We start from the raw sequence: 14,962 nt of genomic DNA on the forward strand, positions 1-14,962 counted from the left end.
TCTTATTACAGATAACGTGCTCGAGCACCAACCTTGTCCCAATGGCTTTGGCCTGGCTTATAACCTCGCCAGTTAGAGGCACACAGAAGCATTCTACCATGTGGGAGTGCAGCTCCCTGCCTGCCCAGTAAGTGCCAGAACCGTGCCACACAGGAGCAGCCTCACAGGAAGAAGGCCCTCTCAGCTTGTCCGTCTCTGGAATGAGCATCCCGTTTTGCTTGCAGAGGCCTGTGAGAGCATCCAGTGTTGACTACCCGCTTCCCTCTTCTGCTTCATTAGAAATTTCAATTTTACCAACGACAATTTCAGATGCGTTATAAGAAACAGGAATTTGGTTCATTGGAAATCTACTTCTTTATTCCTTTCTGACCGCATAATTTTGCAAAATAGCTCCCGGCCCAGAAAATGACTTCAACCTGCTGCCTGGAGTGTACATTTAGTTATTTGTTCGCTGGCACAAGGGGAAGACTGAGCTAAATCAAGTGAGATGCATGCACATGTTCCTGGAAGGATAATTTTGGAACCTGTTTCAAAGCAGGTTCTAATTCAAAAATGCCCCTGTTACTCAGGCACGCGTAGAGATGTTACCAACTTCACAAAATGTCATCAAATTATTTGAGATTCGCTAGTGGTAGGAGTGATTGCAGCTGCAGGAGGCTCCCTTTCTGAGAGAGGCAGGAGGGAGCAGGGTGGTTTATCAGGAGTAGCGTCATGAGAGAGTACGAGAAAGACACACAGGAGAGCCAGGGCTACAAGCTATGGGCTGCAAATTCGGCAAGGTTGCAGGCCGTTCTCGTTGCAGGCAGGGCACCGGAGGGCCCGATAGGACTCCTTGAATCTGTTAGCCAGCATTGAGAACTTGCTGCCGTGGCACAGAGAACAGGTGGCAATGCCGGACCCCTGGCAGTGGAGACAGTTATCCTCAGGGACCAACCCATCCTGCAAGAGACAAGTCAGACTTCAGTTAGACCAGTGAGTGGTTAATGTCCACCATTCTCTGGGAAATCAAAGCAGTACTGGGTCTTGGCAAAGCCTGGAGCAGAATTGGAGGAAATGTTTCCCACAAATGCTAATGAGGGAGATGGCCAGGACACAGGACAGCAATTTTATCAGACTTCTTAGATGAATGCTATCGAGTACATCTGCCATCACATCTGGCATTCTGCAACTTTCTGCTCTTAACCATTCTTGTTCCCATCTGACATGACTTTTTCTCCCTGACAAGTAGAGTAACAAGCCCGTGTGACGAACCTTAGCAGGCACTCAAGGAAAGCAGGTGCTTCCCTTCATATTGAGACACTATATGACAATATCAGACATACAGCCTGGAAGAAGGGAGGGGGCAGACTCTGATCCCTTGGGACTGAACACCAGAACCCATGGTCTTTATGACTGTACATATAGCCCTTGCTGTAGCTACCCAACGTCAGGTGCTCATGAAGGAATGGTGTCTGCAACTGGCAGGCTCAGCGAGTGAATGGATTAGCTCTGAGCTCTTGTAATACTTTATTCTCTTTAAGAACTGTGTTAGGCGTAATGATTAAAAGCCCTGGGCTGTGATGGACAAGAAGGCTCATGAAGTCTCACTCCTATCTGAGAAGTTTCTGGCAACTGATGGCTGCTGGAGAAAGGGGAGTCAGTTTTCTTCGGGGACTTGACCCTTGAAAGCCTTCCTGTGTTTCGGTATAGTCCTACACCCATGCACTTACCGGTGTTACTAAATCAACTCAGTGCTGTCTTCTTTAAGAGAGAAAGCATCTGAATCAGGGAGGGGAAATGGGTGAGTATGGAACTGGAAATGGGTGGAGAATGAAGAGTGGATTCTATCAAAACACTTTATGCATGGCTGGGCAAATACACACACATTTAATCCCAGCACTTAGGAGGCAAAGGCAGGCAGAGTTCAAGGCCAGTGTGGCATGCATAGCATGTTTCCGGCCAAACAGAGCTATATATAGTGAAACCCTGTCTCAAAAGGAAAAAAGCGTATTATATGTGTATATGACATTCTCAATAAAAAAAAGCTCTGGACTGTGGCATCAGCAGACGAGACTGGAAGCTAGTGTTTGGTGAGGACAGTACAGCTGGGGCCCTCTGCTTAGCCTCCCTGTTCTCTCTATGAAACAGGACTGGTAATGCCTACCCTCTGAGTTCTGCAATACTAAGTGAGGTATCACATGGAAATGCAGTCTCTCTCCTCCTATATAGCCTAAGCTCCCCATAGAAGTCACTTTCTTTCTTAGCTAAGTCTCCTGTTTCCAGAAAATGGCCCTCGACTATGTCTTGAGACAGACTGAAGTCTCTCACAGAAATCAACCATTTCACGCTCTTCAAAACCTGAATCTCCTGAGGAGTTGGCTGCAACCCAGACTGATGCCTGGTGAACCTCGTAATGAGCACTGTCCAGTTCACCTTCTAGACATCCTCTCACATCCATCTCAGGTTCTCCCGCACCCACTTTTCCAGCCCAGGTCCCAGCAATGCTGGCACAAATTCACCCATTCTTGTGAGATGCTCTTTCCAGTCAAAGCAGTCCAACTGAGTTTCCTATCATCCTGACCATCTCAGAAGAAGTAAAAAAAAATGAAACAACAGAGAAAACAGAAAGCTTGGAGAACCCTTTTAACCAACACTTGTCCTCCTGATAAATCCTGATGATACAGCACATACCCTTAGCAGATATAATTTTTTTTTTTACCTAAACAGTAGAGCTACTGATTCCACAGAGCCTACCTGAAAGCTTTCACAGAGCTTCAGGCCCTCATCCTGAGACATGTCTACACAGCCTGGCCAAATCATCTGTTTCCAGAGGTCAGCTGTTCAGCTGTCTCCTGACAGACTTACCCACAAATTCTCCCTTGCCAGGAGTCCCACCCATGGCTGCCCCCTGCCAGAAAGTCTTCTACTCCACTGAGCCTTCCTAAGACCCTGACAAGAAACAGAACCTTTCAATCCTTTTCCTACTCCCTTTATGACCAAGGAAAAGGGGCCATGCTCCCTGAAAACATGCAAGCTCTAAAGACAGCGACCAGCCCAAGACCAGATTGTGCAGAACAAAGTGCCTGTGATCATGACACTGGTACATGGACCTAAATTTGACTGTTGTCTCTAGTGACCTCTGGCAGGTTACTTGACTTCTCTTAGCCTCAGTTTCCCTGTCTGCAGAGTAAGACTGTTGGAATACAGTTGTGAATACTCCAAGGTGTCCACATGAGAATGAAATGAACTATTGTATGTACAAACAGAGAATGGTAGCTGAGCCTTATGAAATCGGTAGCTGCTGCTGCTGCTGCTGCTGCTGCTGCTGCTGCTGCTGCTGCTGCTGCTGCTGCTGCTGTTATCATCATCTTATCCTACTTTCTCAAAGATGAGGTCACAGGAAGCACTAAAGTGCCCAGAGGTTGGCGATTATAAACCCACCAAACACAGGGCCAGGGTCCTCCCTCTTGCACATGCCTCTGAGGCTCACCTCCATTACTCTTGGGCTTTGCTTTGAGAGTTGATAGAGGTTCAAGGTGGCCCCATTCTCGGCCTTGCCCCCACTCTTTCATCAGGCTCTCTCTTCCCAGTTCCACAGAGCAGAGCAAAGTGTCTCTTAGTCAGAAGGACTTCCTTGATGCTCTTTGACCCCTTCTTTTAGAATAGAACTTGTCTGGGCATTTATTGCATGAGGGATTGAACACACAAATATCAATTTAAAACAGAGTTTAAAGGGCAGACAAGGGAAGCACAACCTTTCCCATCAACCTTCTGCTACACACTGCCCTCATTTACAGCACTACAGAAAAAGAAGACCAGGATTCTTCCGAATTGAATCGAAAGGTAATTGTCACGTGGGGCCTGCTGTTGCTTTTTCTTTTAGACTTTGGGATTGACCTGCCCCTTCCTGTTTCTTTCTCTTCTGGGTGGAGAGGGGAGTTCCTCCAAGTTACAAGAGAGTAGAAGAAATAATGGAACTGAAGAAATCTAAAGAGGAAAGGTGGTGTTCACAAGGTCCTGGCTGTTTGCCTGCTGGCATGCATGCTAGGCTCTACATCTTTTAGATGATGATAAGAAACAGTGGGTTATTTCTTACCAGTTGACACTGGGTTTTAAATTCCAGTATGTTTTCCACACACAGCTAAACAATATTTACTGAGCATCAATTATATGACAGGGAGACCCTTGGACCTGGGAACTGCAATGTTGCACCCAGCGTGAACACAGCTTCTATCTCTGTGGAGATCAGATCCCGGTAGGCATGAACGAACATTCGGTCACATAAACTGAACATGAACGAACATAAACGGTCACAAAGGTGAAAGGAAAGTCGAGCTGTGAAGAGCTGTTTAAGACCCTGGTGGGTCTATTCTGAGGATGCTGTCCTCGTGGGAACTATCAAGACACTTCTGAAGGACAAAACTCCATTGAGAATTCAAGAGCTAAAGACGAGTGGATGGAAGACCTTGGAGACATTGCATGAAGAAGGGATCTGCTTCCATCAAGAGAGTGCAAAGTCCCTGTGAGAGATGGACTGGTGGGCAGTGGAGCAGGAGAGGGAGCAAAGGCCCAGTAAGAAATATGTACCAGATAAAGCCAGAGAGGCTAGCACTGATCAGGCAAGCCAGGGCTTTCTAAAATACTCTCTGTTGTTGTAACTTGGAGGAATTCTCCTCTCCACCCAGAAGAGAAAGAAATAGGAAGGTGCAAGTCACTCCCTGGGGCTCTCTAAAATAAAGAGATCTGGTCTTATCTCAAGCAGTGTAACACCACAGAATGCTTTGAGGGGTTGGAAGGCTTAAGAAAGGAATGACAGAAACAGAGAAGCTCATTTCAAAAGTATTAACATTCTGCTGTGAATCAGCCCAATGGGTAGATAGATGAGAAACATGCTCCAGGAGCCTTTTTCTGGAGTCTAAGAGGCCTATGTTCTAGTGGAAGGAATGCTAACAGGGGTTGACAGCAACAGAGATTCTTGTTTCAAAAGCATTTGCATCAGTCCAAAGGGTAGCTGGGAACCAAATTTCAGTAGCCTTTTAATAGAGTTGATGAGGCTTGTGTTCTGGCGAGGGAGGAAGAGAGAAGCTGGATTTTTAAGAGGTGATGTGGAGAGTTAGGCATCCATGCAAGGCAGAGAAATGAGAGAGAGTAGAAAGACTTGGTGCCTTAGCCTAAGGTCACCACTCAAATCTAAGCATGACCTTGTTCTCTTTACCTTCATCCTCAAAGGGCAGGGACATCACTTAGGTTCTCCAAAGCCCTTCTGTTTTCCAATCCATCATGGAGTAGTGGGGTGAGTCCCACAGAAACTAATTTTACATCTAAGGGACCCTGAAGCATGATGATCAGTGATGACAGCAGCATCTGACTCAATCATTCACTCTTAGTATATTGCAGAAAGTTGCAGTCCCCAGGTACCCGGGCTTGTGGGTTTACAAACGATATCAGTTTCAACTCAACCTAATCTTCTAATCGACACAAGACTTTACAGGATCTTCACTGGGTGTAGACTAAGTCCCAGGCCACTAATAGAGGCACAAGTGAACCCATAAGAAGGAGGCAGAGTTGGGGCCAGTGATGAAGCTCAGTGGGTAAAGTGCTGGCCTACCGTGCAGGAAGCCCTGGTTCAATGCCAGCATCATACAATCCCGGGTTAGTGGCACATAACTCACTATCTATTATATATCTATAATCCCAAAAACTCTGGGGAGTAGAGGCAAGAGATAGACGGTCAAGATCATCCTCAGCTACATAAGGGGTTTGAGGCCAACTTGAGCTATAGATCCTGTCTTGGACACATACACACATATATAAATAAATAAATAAATAAATAAATAAATAAATAAATAAACAAACAAACAAACAAACAAACAAACTAGAACAGATTCTTTCTTCATCTCTAAAACTCAGTATTCATTCTCACGGTAAAACCTAATATTCCTAATCACATGGGAAAGAGGTCATCCAAAAATTTAAAAATACATATTTAAAATATGAAATTAAGTCGCTTATGCCAATACTACGCCATTACAATCCAATGGATGTTAAAAATCCCCTCACACTTTAACAGATTTTATAAGTGTTGTTATTCAAAAGTGTTTAGAGAGGTGATGCAGGAGCAGAGCAATCTGCAGGCCATGGCTGCAGGGCCAGCCTGAGGGGAAGAGCAGCACAGACGCACCTGTGTGTGCTGACTGTGGAGAAATGTGCGGTCTGTCTCCGGCAGGGGGCTGCTGTTCTGCTCCCTGTCTCCATCATTTTCCCCTGTGATCATCAGAGACTCTTCTTCAGCCACCTCTTCCTTTTGGAGGATTTTCCTCATGAAGTCCCTTTTGTCCATCGGAGTTCGGATGATTTTCAGGTTGTTGGTGTAGATGATTATCTTCCCAAAGTCTATAATTGGCGGAGGCTAGAGAAACAGAGTAGCATCAGCCAGCACCAAACATTGCAGAACCTGCCTGATCCCCATACCCCACCTGATGCCCCATACCCCACCTGATGCCCCGTACCCCACCTGATGCCCCATACCCCACCTGATGCCCCATACCCCACCTGATGCCCTGTACCCCACCTGATGCCCCGTACCCACCTGATCCCCCATACCAAGAAATAACAGAAGGGCTTTGCACCTGTCAAAACTGTGATTCATCCCACCCCAAGGTTTCTTTCTAAAGAAGGTTCCAAGGTTCTTTCTAAAAGTAAGAAGGGTCTCTCCTTCTTGCTGAGGATAAGAACTAAGGAAGGCTGGACCACTAAGAGGGTAGGACTCTAAAAGTCCCTATTCCCACTATTCCCCAGGATAGTCAGTGAAGGCCTGGGCACAGGCGAAAGGACACTTTAGGACCATGCAAAGATTTCTCTATTTGTCTATGCATAGATAACATTAGCACTGCTTATTGAACACTATATATCAGGTGTCATGATAAGCATTTTACTGACATCCCTTCCCTACCAAACATCCCTATGAAGTAAATGCTATGACTTGCACTCTTTACAGGCAAAGACTAAGTCTCAATGGGGTCAAGTATCTCACTAAGGTTATCACTGACTCGAGAGCTGTGGCTGGGATTCAAACCGAAGATCTTTTTTAAAATTCTAGATTCATTCATTTTACTTTAAGTGTAACAGTGTTTTGCCTACACATATGTATGTACACCTCACATATGTTTGGTGCCTACAGAGATCAAATGAGGGCATTGAACACACCAGAACTGGAGTTCTGGATGGCCATGAGCATCACGTGGGCACTGGGAACCAAGCTTGGGCCCTCTGCAAAAGCAACCAGTGCTCTAACCGTTCAGCCAGTGCTCTTAACCATTCAGCCAGTGCTCTTAACCATTCAGCCAGTGTTCTTAACCATTCAGCCAGTGCTTTTAACCATTCAGCCAGTGCTCTTAACCATTCAGCAAGTGCTCTTAACCATTCAGCCAGTGCTCTTAACCATTCAGCCAGTGCTCTTAACCATTCAGCCAGTGCTCTTAACCATTCAGCAAGTGCTCTTAACCATTCACCCAGTGCTCTTAACCATTCACCCAGTGCTCTTAACCATTCAGCCAGTGCTCTTAACCATTCAGCAAGTGCTCTTAACCATTCAACCAGTGCTCTTAACCATTCAGCCAGTGCTCTTAACCATTCAGCCAGTGCTCTTAACCATTCAGTCAGTGCTCTTAACCATTCAGCCTTCTCTCCAGACACTAAAACACATGCAATTGCTTTCTTTCCTTCCTTTCTTTCTTCCTCTCTCTCTTTCTTTCCTTCCTTTCTTCCTTTCATTCTTCATTTCTCACTTTCTCTTTTTTACATGGTATCACTATGTAACCTTGGCTGGTCTGGAACTCATGATGTAAACCAGCAGACCTCAAACTCATTGAGATCCACCTGCGTCTGTTCTCAAAGGCTTGTATTAAAGGCACACACCATTCATGCCTGGCCCTCAAAAGCTAATATTTTTATACTGCACTATTCACAAGCATTCCTTTCCTCCCAAATAGATCTCAATATAAACCAAATATATATATATGTATATATATATTCAATGCATCAATAAATATACCTTGTCATTATCCATTTTTATTAGAATAATATGGAATGTTTTATGTCAGTGTACTTCTAAATGATCATTGTTATTATCTAATGTCTCATTCTATGGATTTACCATGTGTTAATGCTTTGCTTATGAAATAAATGGGCAATGCTATAGTTCACTAAAGAGGGAGATGGAAGGCAGGGCTGTAAGGTTGTAGTTCAGTGGCAGGGAGCTTGCCTAGCACATTTGAAACCTTGGGTTCAGAAAGCCCAGGAAGAAGAGGGGAAACAAGAAGGAGAAGAGGGAAGACGAAGATGAAGACAGAAGAAGAAGAAGAAGAAGAAGAAGAAGAAGAAGAAGAAGGAGGAGGAGGAGGAGGAGGAGGAGGAGGAGGAGGAGGAGGAGGAGGAGGAGGAGGAGGAGGAGAAGGAGGAGGAGAAGAAGAAGAAGAAGAAGAAGAAGAAGAAGAAGAAGAAGAAGAAGAAGAAGAAGAAGAAGAGGAGGAGGAGGAGGAGGAGGAGGAGGAGGAGGAGAAGGAGGAGGAGGAGGAGGAGGAGGAGAAAAGGAGTCTGAGAATCTGAGAATGCTGGAGAAGAAGGAGGATGATGAAGAGGAGGAGGAGGAGGAAGAAGAGGAAGAAGGGGGAAGGAGAAGGAGGAAGAGGAGGAAGAGGGAAAAATCAACCAGAAGAGGCAATATTCAGGTACCACTTGATCAGGAACACAGAGTTCTGCCAAGTTACACATCTTGGATGCAAACAGCCTTGGATTCCAGTTCTGACATCCACTAGTTACAAGATAGAGGGCAATCACAAACTCTGATGAACTCTATTTTGATCATCTGTATACGTCTTGAGATCTAGCTGGTAGGCATTCCCACAGACAAGCTAGTTCCTTAAATGCAAAATTTCAGTGTACTACCACACTAGTAGTACGTAGATATGCTGAAACTCCTGGATCCTGCCACACATTACTCAGGTGGGGAGCTTCCAACATTGTCAAATTCAGTAGTATAAGGGTTAATGCTAGCTGTGTAGTGGTGGCAAATGCCTTCAATCCCAGCACTTTGGAGGCAGAGGCAGGTGGATCTCTGTGAGTTCAAGGCTAGCCTGATCTACAGAGGGAGTTCCAGAACAGGGCTACACAGAAAGATCCTGCCTCATGCCTCCCTAAATAGGGATTAATACTTAAGACACCAAGTTCCAGGGCCCTTCCGCAGCTCTCTTGGGCTTAGCAATACCCACATGGTTACATACTTTGACGCTAGTACCTCAGGATAACGGCGTCTTCTCAGAACGGAAGGTGGTATGAAACATACAGAAAAAAGAGCGATTTGCAGACGCTCGTGGTGATTTGCAAACGTAAATGTCGTCACTGTTGTTATTAAAACTTTTTGGTAGTGTACATCAACTCAAGCTTTACAACAAAATACCTCAGCATAAAATATGTTTCTTGATTCTAGAACTGGATAACCACAGTCTACTTAGATGATGCCCCACTCTAATATTTAAAGTATTCAGTCAGAATCTAGCGTGAGCAAGAATTCAACGTTCAGACTGCTGTAAACAGCCATGGGGGTTTCAATGAATACTTGAGCCCAGGCTTCCTGTCTGGCCCTCTTTCCTCCCTCTTCAGGCGATCCTGTAGCAGATTCCATTTCCTTTTGTTTTATGCACACTGGATTCCCATTTCGCACTCTGGACTATCAGTTTCTGACATCAGGAGATAAGGATGGTGGTACTTTTGGAAGGTTCTGTTTCTACTTCCTGTAATAGCCAAAAGGTTCAGTTACTAGGAAGCCTCCACTGTCCAGGACTCTTGGTTTCTTCTCTTGGAAGACTCAACTTTCAGTAAGCTCAAAGAATGAGTGATCACCAGCCTCAACTCCCTGCCCCCAAACCAGTCAATATCTAAGATATCAGTCAATATCTAAAGTAGTAAATACTTTTACTCCAAAGATGGACGGTCAAAGCCATTCTGCATGTGTGCTTGGTTTTAGTCCACGTGCCAGCCAGATTCTCCCTTGTGTCTGAGCAAACTCTCTGGACATAGCTAAAGTTTACATGGTCTGGTTACATCTAACTGCCTGCAAGGAAAAATCCTCTCTTGTATTATAGAGGACTGAATGGAGCCAAGAATCTTTTAGCTTCTTGTGAACAGTCAAAATGGCAGCTTATGTGGGAAAGTATCTGAAAATATTCTGGTTTCTGTAGCCACATACCTAGAGACACTTATCCAGACACAGAGTAGCCTTGTTAGGTACTAGAAATTTAATGGGCTTTGGAGTCAGCGAAATCCTATCTATTATTATTATTATTATTATTATTATTATTATTATTATTATTATTTTACTGTTGTCTACTATTATTGTGGGGTTTTTTTATTTTTTGTGACAAGGTTTCTATGTACTTCTGGCTGTTCTAGAACTCATTCTGTAGATCAGACTGGCCTAGAACTCAGAGATCCACCTGACTCTGCCCTACTCCGGCCCCTGCCCCAACACCCAAGTCCTGGAAGTAAAGGTGTATGCCACTACAGCCCAGCTCCAATTCAAATTTTATTCCAATGTTACTTGACAACTATGCTAGACGGACACATTATTTTATCCCTGTAAATGTCCGTTTTCCCAACATGAAAAATTCTTTCTCATTGAAATTATGAGATCACTTAATACAAGTATATATTGGATGTTCAGTAAGTGTTATCTCCCTTCCTTTCCCTGTTCAGTTTCACAAGCCCTACACATTCAGTAGGTTTTGGTTCCTTGGCACACTTTTAAATCTAGTATCACCTTTTGTGCCTGCCACATAAAATAAAAGACTAAACACTTCCTTAAACTGTGTTCACCTCTGCAGTCATGGGTACCACCTGCTAACCATTCAGGATGCCACGCACATGGCAGGCATTATCAACCCTAACCATCTATGGCCCTCCTAAGAAGACTTGTGTTATTCTCAGACGAAGATGATGACATTGAGGTTCAACAAAGTTACATACTTTGTCCAAACTCCCACAGGAGTGGATAGAACTGGACATTGACAGGTATCAGAGCCCATGGTTTGTTTTTATTATTCAATTAAGAGTATGATACACATAAAATGCAATTTACTCTTTTAACCATTTATAAGTGTAGAGCTCCCTGATATTCACATTGTACAATATTTCTCTCTAAAACTTCATCTTCCCAAAGTGAGATGCTGAGTCCAGAAACAGTAACAACTTCTTCTCTACCCCTAGCCTGACAACCGCCATATTCCTTTCGTCTCTATTGATTTGAACAGTCTAAGTTCACTGAGCAGCTGCAATGGTACAGGTTTGCCTCCTTATGCATGGCTTATTTCATTTAGCCTAATGTGTTCAAGCTTCATCCATGCAGAAGTATGTCAAATTTCCCTAAGATATCAGAATATCCCGTTATGTGCATGTACTACTTCTGCCCAGTCATTCAGCAACTGCCGAACAGTCAAGCTGCTTCCACCTCTAACTGATTGAGAATTTCTGTGAATAGTGGCGTATAAATACTTGGCTAAGCTCCAAACTCTTAAGTGAATCACTGCACCCAACTACGGCCTATGGCACTATTATAGACAGCATTCATGAAGGGTTAATTTTCAGCTCCACCTGCTAGTAGGGATCATTAACTCCAGCTCTGGTTTCCTTATTTTGCATGAATAACATTGTGAATTGTTTCACCATGTGTGCCGCACACATCCATGCAGGTCCCTGTCACACTCATAGCAAAACTAGGCTCTGGCAGTTGATAAAACAACAGAGAAAACAGGATATAATGAGGCAAACAGGAGTCCCAGCTTCAGCATGGCATCTGGAATACTGTGCTGTAGCGTGGTCTTGTACATCTATGTCAAATCATTCTAACATGTGCCAAAGTTGGCGTGTGAGTTATGAAGTAGCTTAAATCATCTATCATGGCTTGTTTGCATTATGTGTTCGTTGGTTCTCAACTTCCAACTAAGATACAGCTACAAAGCACTATTGTAAGCACAATGCATTGCTGAGTACCTAGGCCATGAATAAATGGCTAATATTACCGCCATCATCAATGTCATCATTACTATGTAATGATATTCTTTGTTAAAAGGGGATGTTCCATAGAGATTAAAGTAAGGGAAACTAGAGGGTCCAGATTCCCAGTCTGACTCAGCTCCTTAGGTCCCTATAATGATGTGTGGGCCCTTTATCAACTGTGCACATAAATTTCCTCATTTACAAAGTAGAAACAAGATCATATCTGTCTTTCTCCTTGAGAGTTTGGTAAGGAAAAGAACATGACGTGGACGTAGAAGATAATCCATGAGGGGTCCGTATAACACCTAAGGCATTCCATCAGTATAAGGGATTATTCACTCTCAACTTCTCAATACAAACATGAAACCTGGTACTAGTTTTGGTAATACTAGATATGCCTACGATTATCCTTTTGCCAACCACAAAACACTTACCTGCCACGTCCATTTTTCTCAGGAAACTAACAAAAAAAAAAGATTTAAAACAATTATCTGAATAAAACCCTTCATAGATGAGGACATACTGTGGTATAGTTACCATTAATAACTTAGATACATTACATAATTACATGGCCTCTTTAAAAGAAATAACATTTATACTTCCACAACCATAGTGCATGACCAGGCCCTAAGATTCTGGAAATCAGTGAGCACTTCCCAGGTTGTTTTAGCTCAAAATAGAAATCCTGCATGGACTTTTGATTATCTGTGGTGCCAGAGGAGCTAAGGAAACCTGCAGGGAGAGCATGTGCCATTGAACTATTAGTTCAAACTTCTTCCCTAAGCAACACTACCTCCGTTTGATTTGCTTTTCACTATTTCTTCCGAGGACCCCAGCTACACAGCATTCGTATTAATGAGCGTTGGGAAGGCAAAACTAAATAAATAGACTAACAATTTAAAAAGGCAGGCAGTAGGAAAGTGATAAGGAGAAAAAAACAAGACATGGATAAACTACAGCTGAGTAATTGGCTGGAGCAAAACGGGCGCCTTCCAATATTCAATTCTTTCAGGAAACGAAATGACCTACTGCTGCATAATTCCATAAAACGGCAGCTGAGCAACCCGAAAACCATTGCGCCTCTATTTAATTTACACACTGAGGAAACTCAGCCAAAGACCCAATTACTGTGTATTACCCTGGATGGAATCTGAATGCCGTTTATGCTTATTGCGCTTTCCAATGGGTAGTCAACTCGCGTGTTATTTTTATCCGAGAAATATTATTCTAATAACGGCTCCCCATTTGACGCACCTAAAGCTCTGGCCGGTGGCTGAACGTGAGCAAGAGACACATCTGAAGCACTTCGGCATTTATCTAGACATATTCCAAGGAGGGAGCCTAACCTAGAAGGTCATAACCTCACACAATACCAACCTTATGGTCATTCGCCTTATAGTCGTTGAACAGGGGCTGGCTGCCGGCCAGAGTGTAGGCGCTGCTGTCTCTGAACACGCTGATTCTCTGAGCAGTCAGCTTGGGGGAGTACAGCTGGGGCTTGGGGACTTCCCCGGACCCATAGACACCATCCATTGGCTCAAGGGCCTCCTGGAGAAAACTGTGAGGATATTCTTCTTTGGGTGATTCTAATTCTTGCCCGTCCTCAAAAACCTGCTTCAACACTCGGCCACTGTAGGAAGAGGAGATTTTAAACCGTACTTTTCTGGGTTTGTCGTCGCTCTTCTGATTCAGTTTCTTCTCGGAGTTCTCCATCAGCAGAAAGTTCACACTCAAGTTTCCAGGCCTCCAAGTAGCCAGTGGAATCAGGCTCTGAGAAAAAGGCATCTTATTTTCTCTCCCCCTGCATATGATTAATTCAAATAGGTTCTGGAGAATGCTCAATTACAGCAACTGACACCCACACATTAAATATTGATAGACCTCATGGAAACGCAGGTGATCATGGCTATGTGAGTGGATGGAATGGAGGAGAAGATGAGTTCTCTGCCTGGTCTTACGCATACACCTAACTTCACCCTAACTCTGGGGATGAATACATTTATTACAATGATTGAGGACCAACTCGGTAAAATTGGACATTTGATCAATTAGCAATTACCTTGTTATCGTTACCAAAAGTAACTATAATCTAACAAGGAGACTCAAATACATGCCCACGTGACTCTAAAAGCACATGTGGTGGCTGACAGCCATCTTAAGTGCAGTTCCCGGAACTTTGATGCACTCTTCTGGCCTCCACAGGCACTGCACACATGTGCCACAGAAGCAAAATACTCAGAGCACTTAAGATAAAAAGGAAGTCCTCATTTGCAACTGTATCAATAGCTCCTACAGCCTAGTAAACTTAACAAATTCCCATCTCTGAGGTAGTAATTGTGAGGAATATCGGAGAAGCCTGAAGTGTGGGTTCTCCAAACAGATCTACAAGTCTATAGAAAACAGACCTACCTGCCCCATGTGAAATGGCAACCTCGTGCTTAGCGGGTAAAGTGTCCACTGATGGGTCCCCCATGGCTATTCTAGAAATGGAGTACTCTCTGAGATGAGAATACAAGACGGATTGGAAAAGCAGGGTCTGTGAGTTGGGCCTATGGGTCTGGTTTAAGTCTGAAGAGCTGGGACGCTTTACTCACTTGTACAAGCTGAGGTTTCATGCTTCTCAGCCACTTCTATGCTCTCTCTCTCTCTCTCTCTCTCTCTCTCTCTCTCTCTCTCTCTCTCATACATTATATAATCCTAAACATAATCTGTTAAGTCCATATAATGCTACTAAATCACGACTTCAGATCTGGCTGTTTGGTACTGGACAATCAACTGGTGTGCTTTACCCCGGGGAAGACCATCTCTCCTGTTCCCAGTTTTCCTCAGTTACCTATAGTTCCTTGTTCAGATCACACTTATGGGTGAGATTTCAGAGTGTAACTTTTGATATTCCTAAGAGACACAACCTCACAGCAAACTCTCTGACCCT

At 44.0% G+C, this 14,962-nt stretch overlaps 1 protein-coding gene across 1 annotated transcript; it reads right to left on the reverse strand.

Annotated features, from left to right (window-relative positions):
* Positions 1-337: 337 nt before the first annotated feature.
* Grxcr2 (glutaredoxin and cysteine rich domain containing 2) lies at positions 338-13,743 on the reverse strand. Its single transcript, NM_001191078.1, has 3 exons — positions 13,408-13,743; positions 6,161-6,388; positions 338-939 (listed from the first exon to the last, which is right to left on the reverse strand). Exons 1-3 carry the CDS (start codon positions 13,741-13,743, stop codon positions 757-759), a joined length of 747 nt encoding a protein of 248 aa, NP_001178007.1. The 3' UTR covers positions 338-756.
* Between the last annotated feature and the right edge of the window lie 1,219 nt (positions 13,744-14,962).

The sequence above is a fragment of the Rattus norvegicus genome, chromosome 18 (genome assembly GCF_021556685.1).
Source record: "Rattus norvegicus strain SHRSP/BbbUtx chromosome 18, alternate assembly SHRSP_T2T, whole genome shotgun sequence".
In the NCBI taxonomy this organism is placed as follows: Eukaryota; Metazoa; Chordata; class Mammalia; order Rodentia; family Muridae; genus Rattus; species Rattus norvegicus.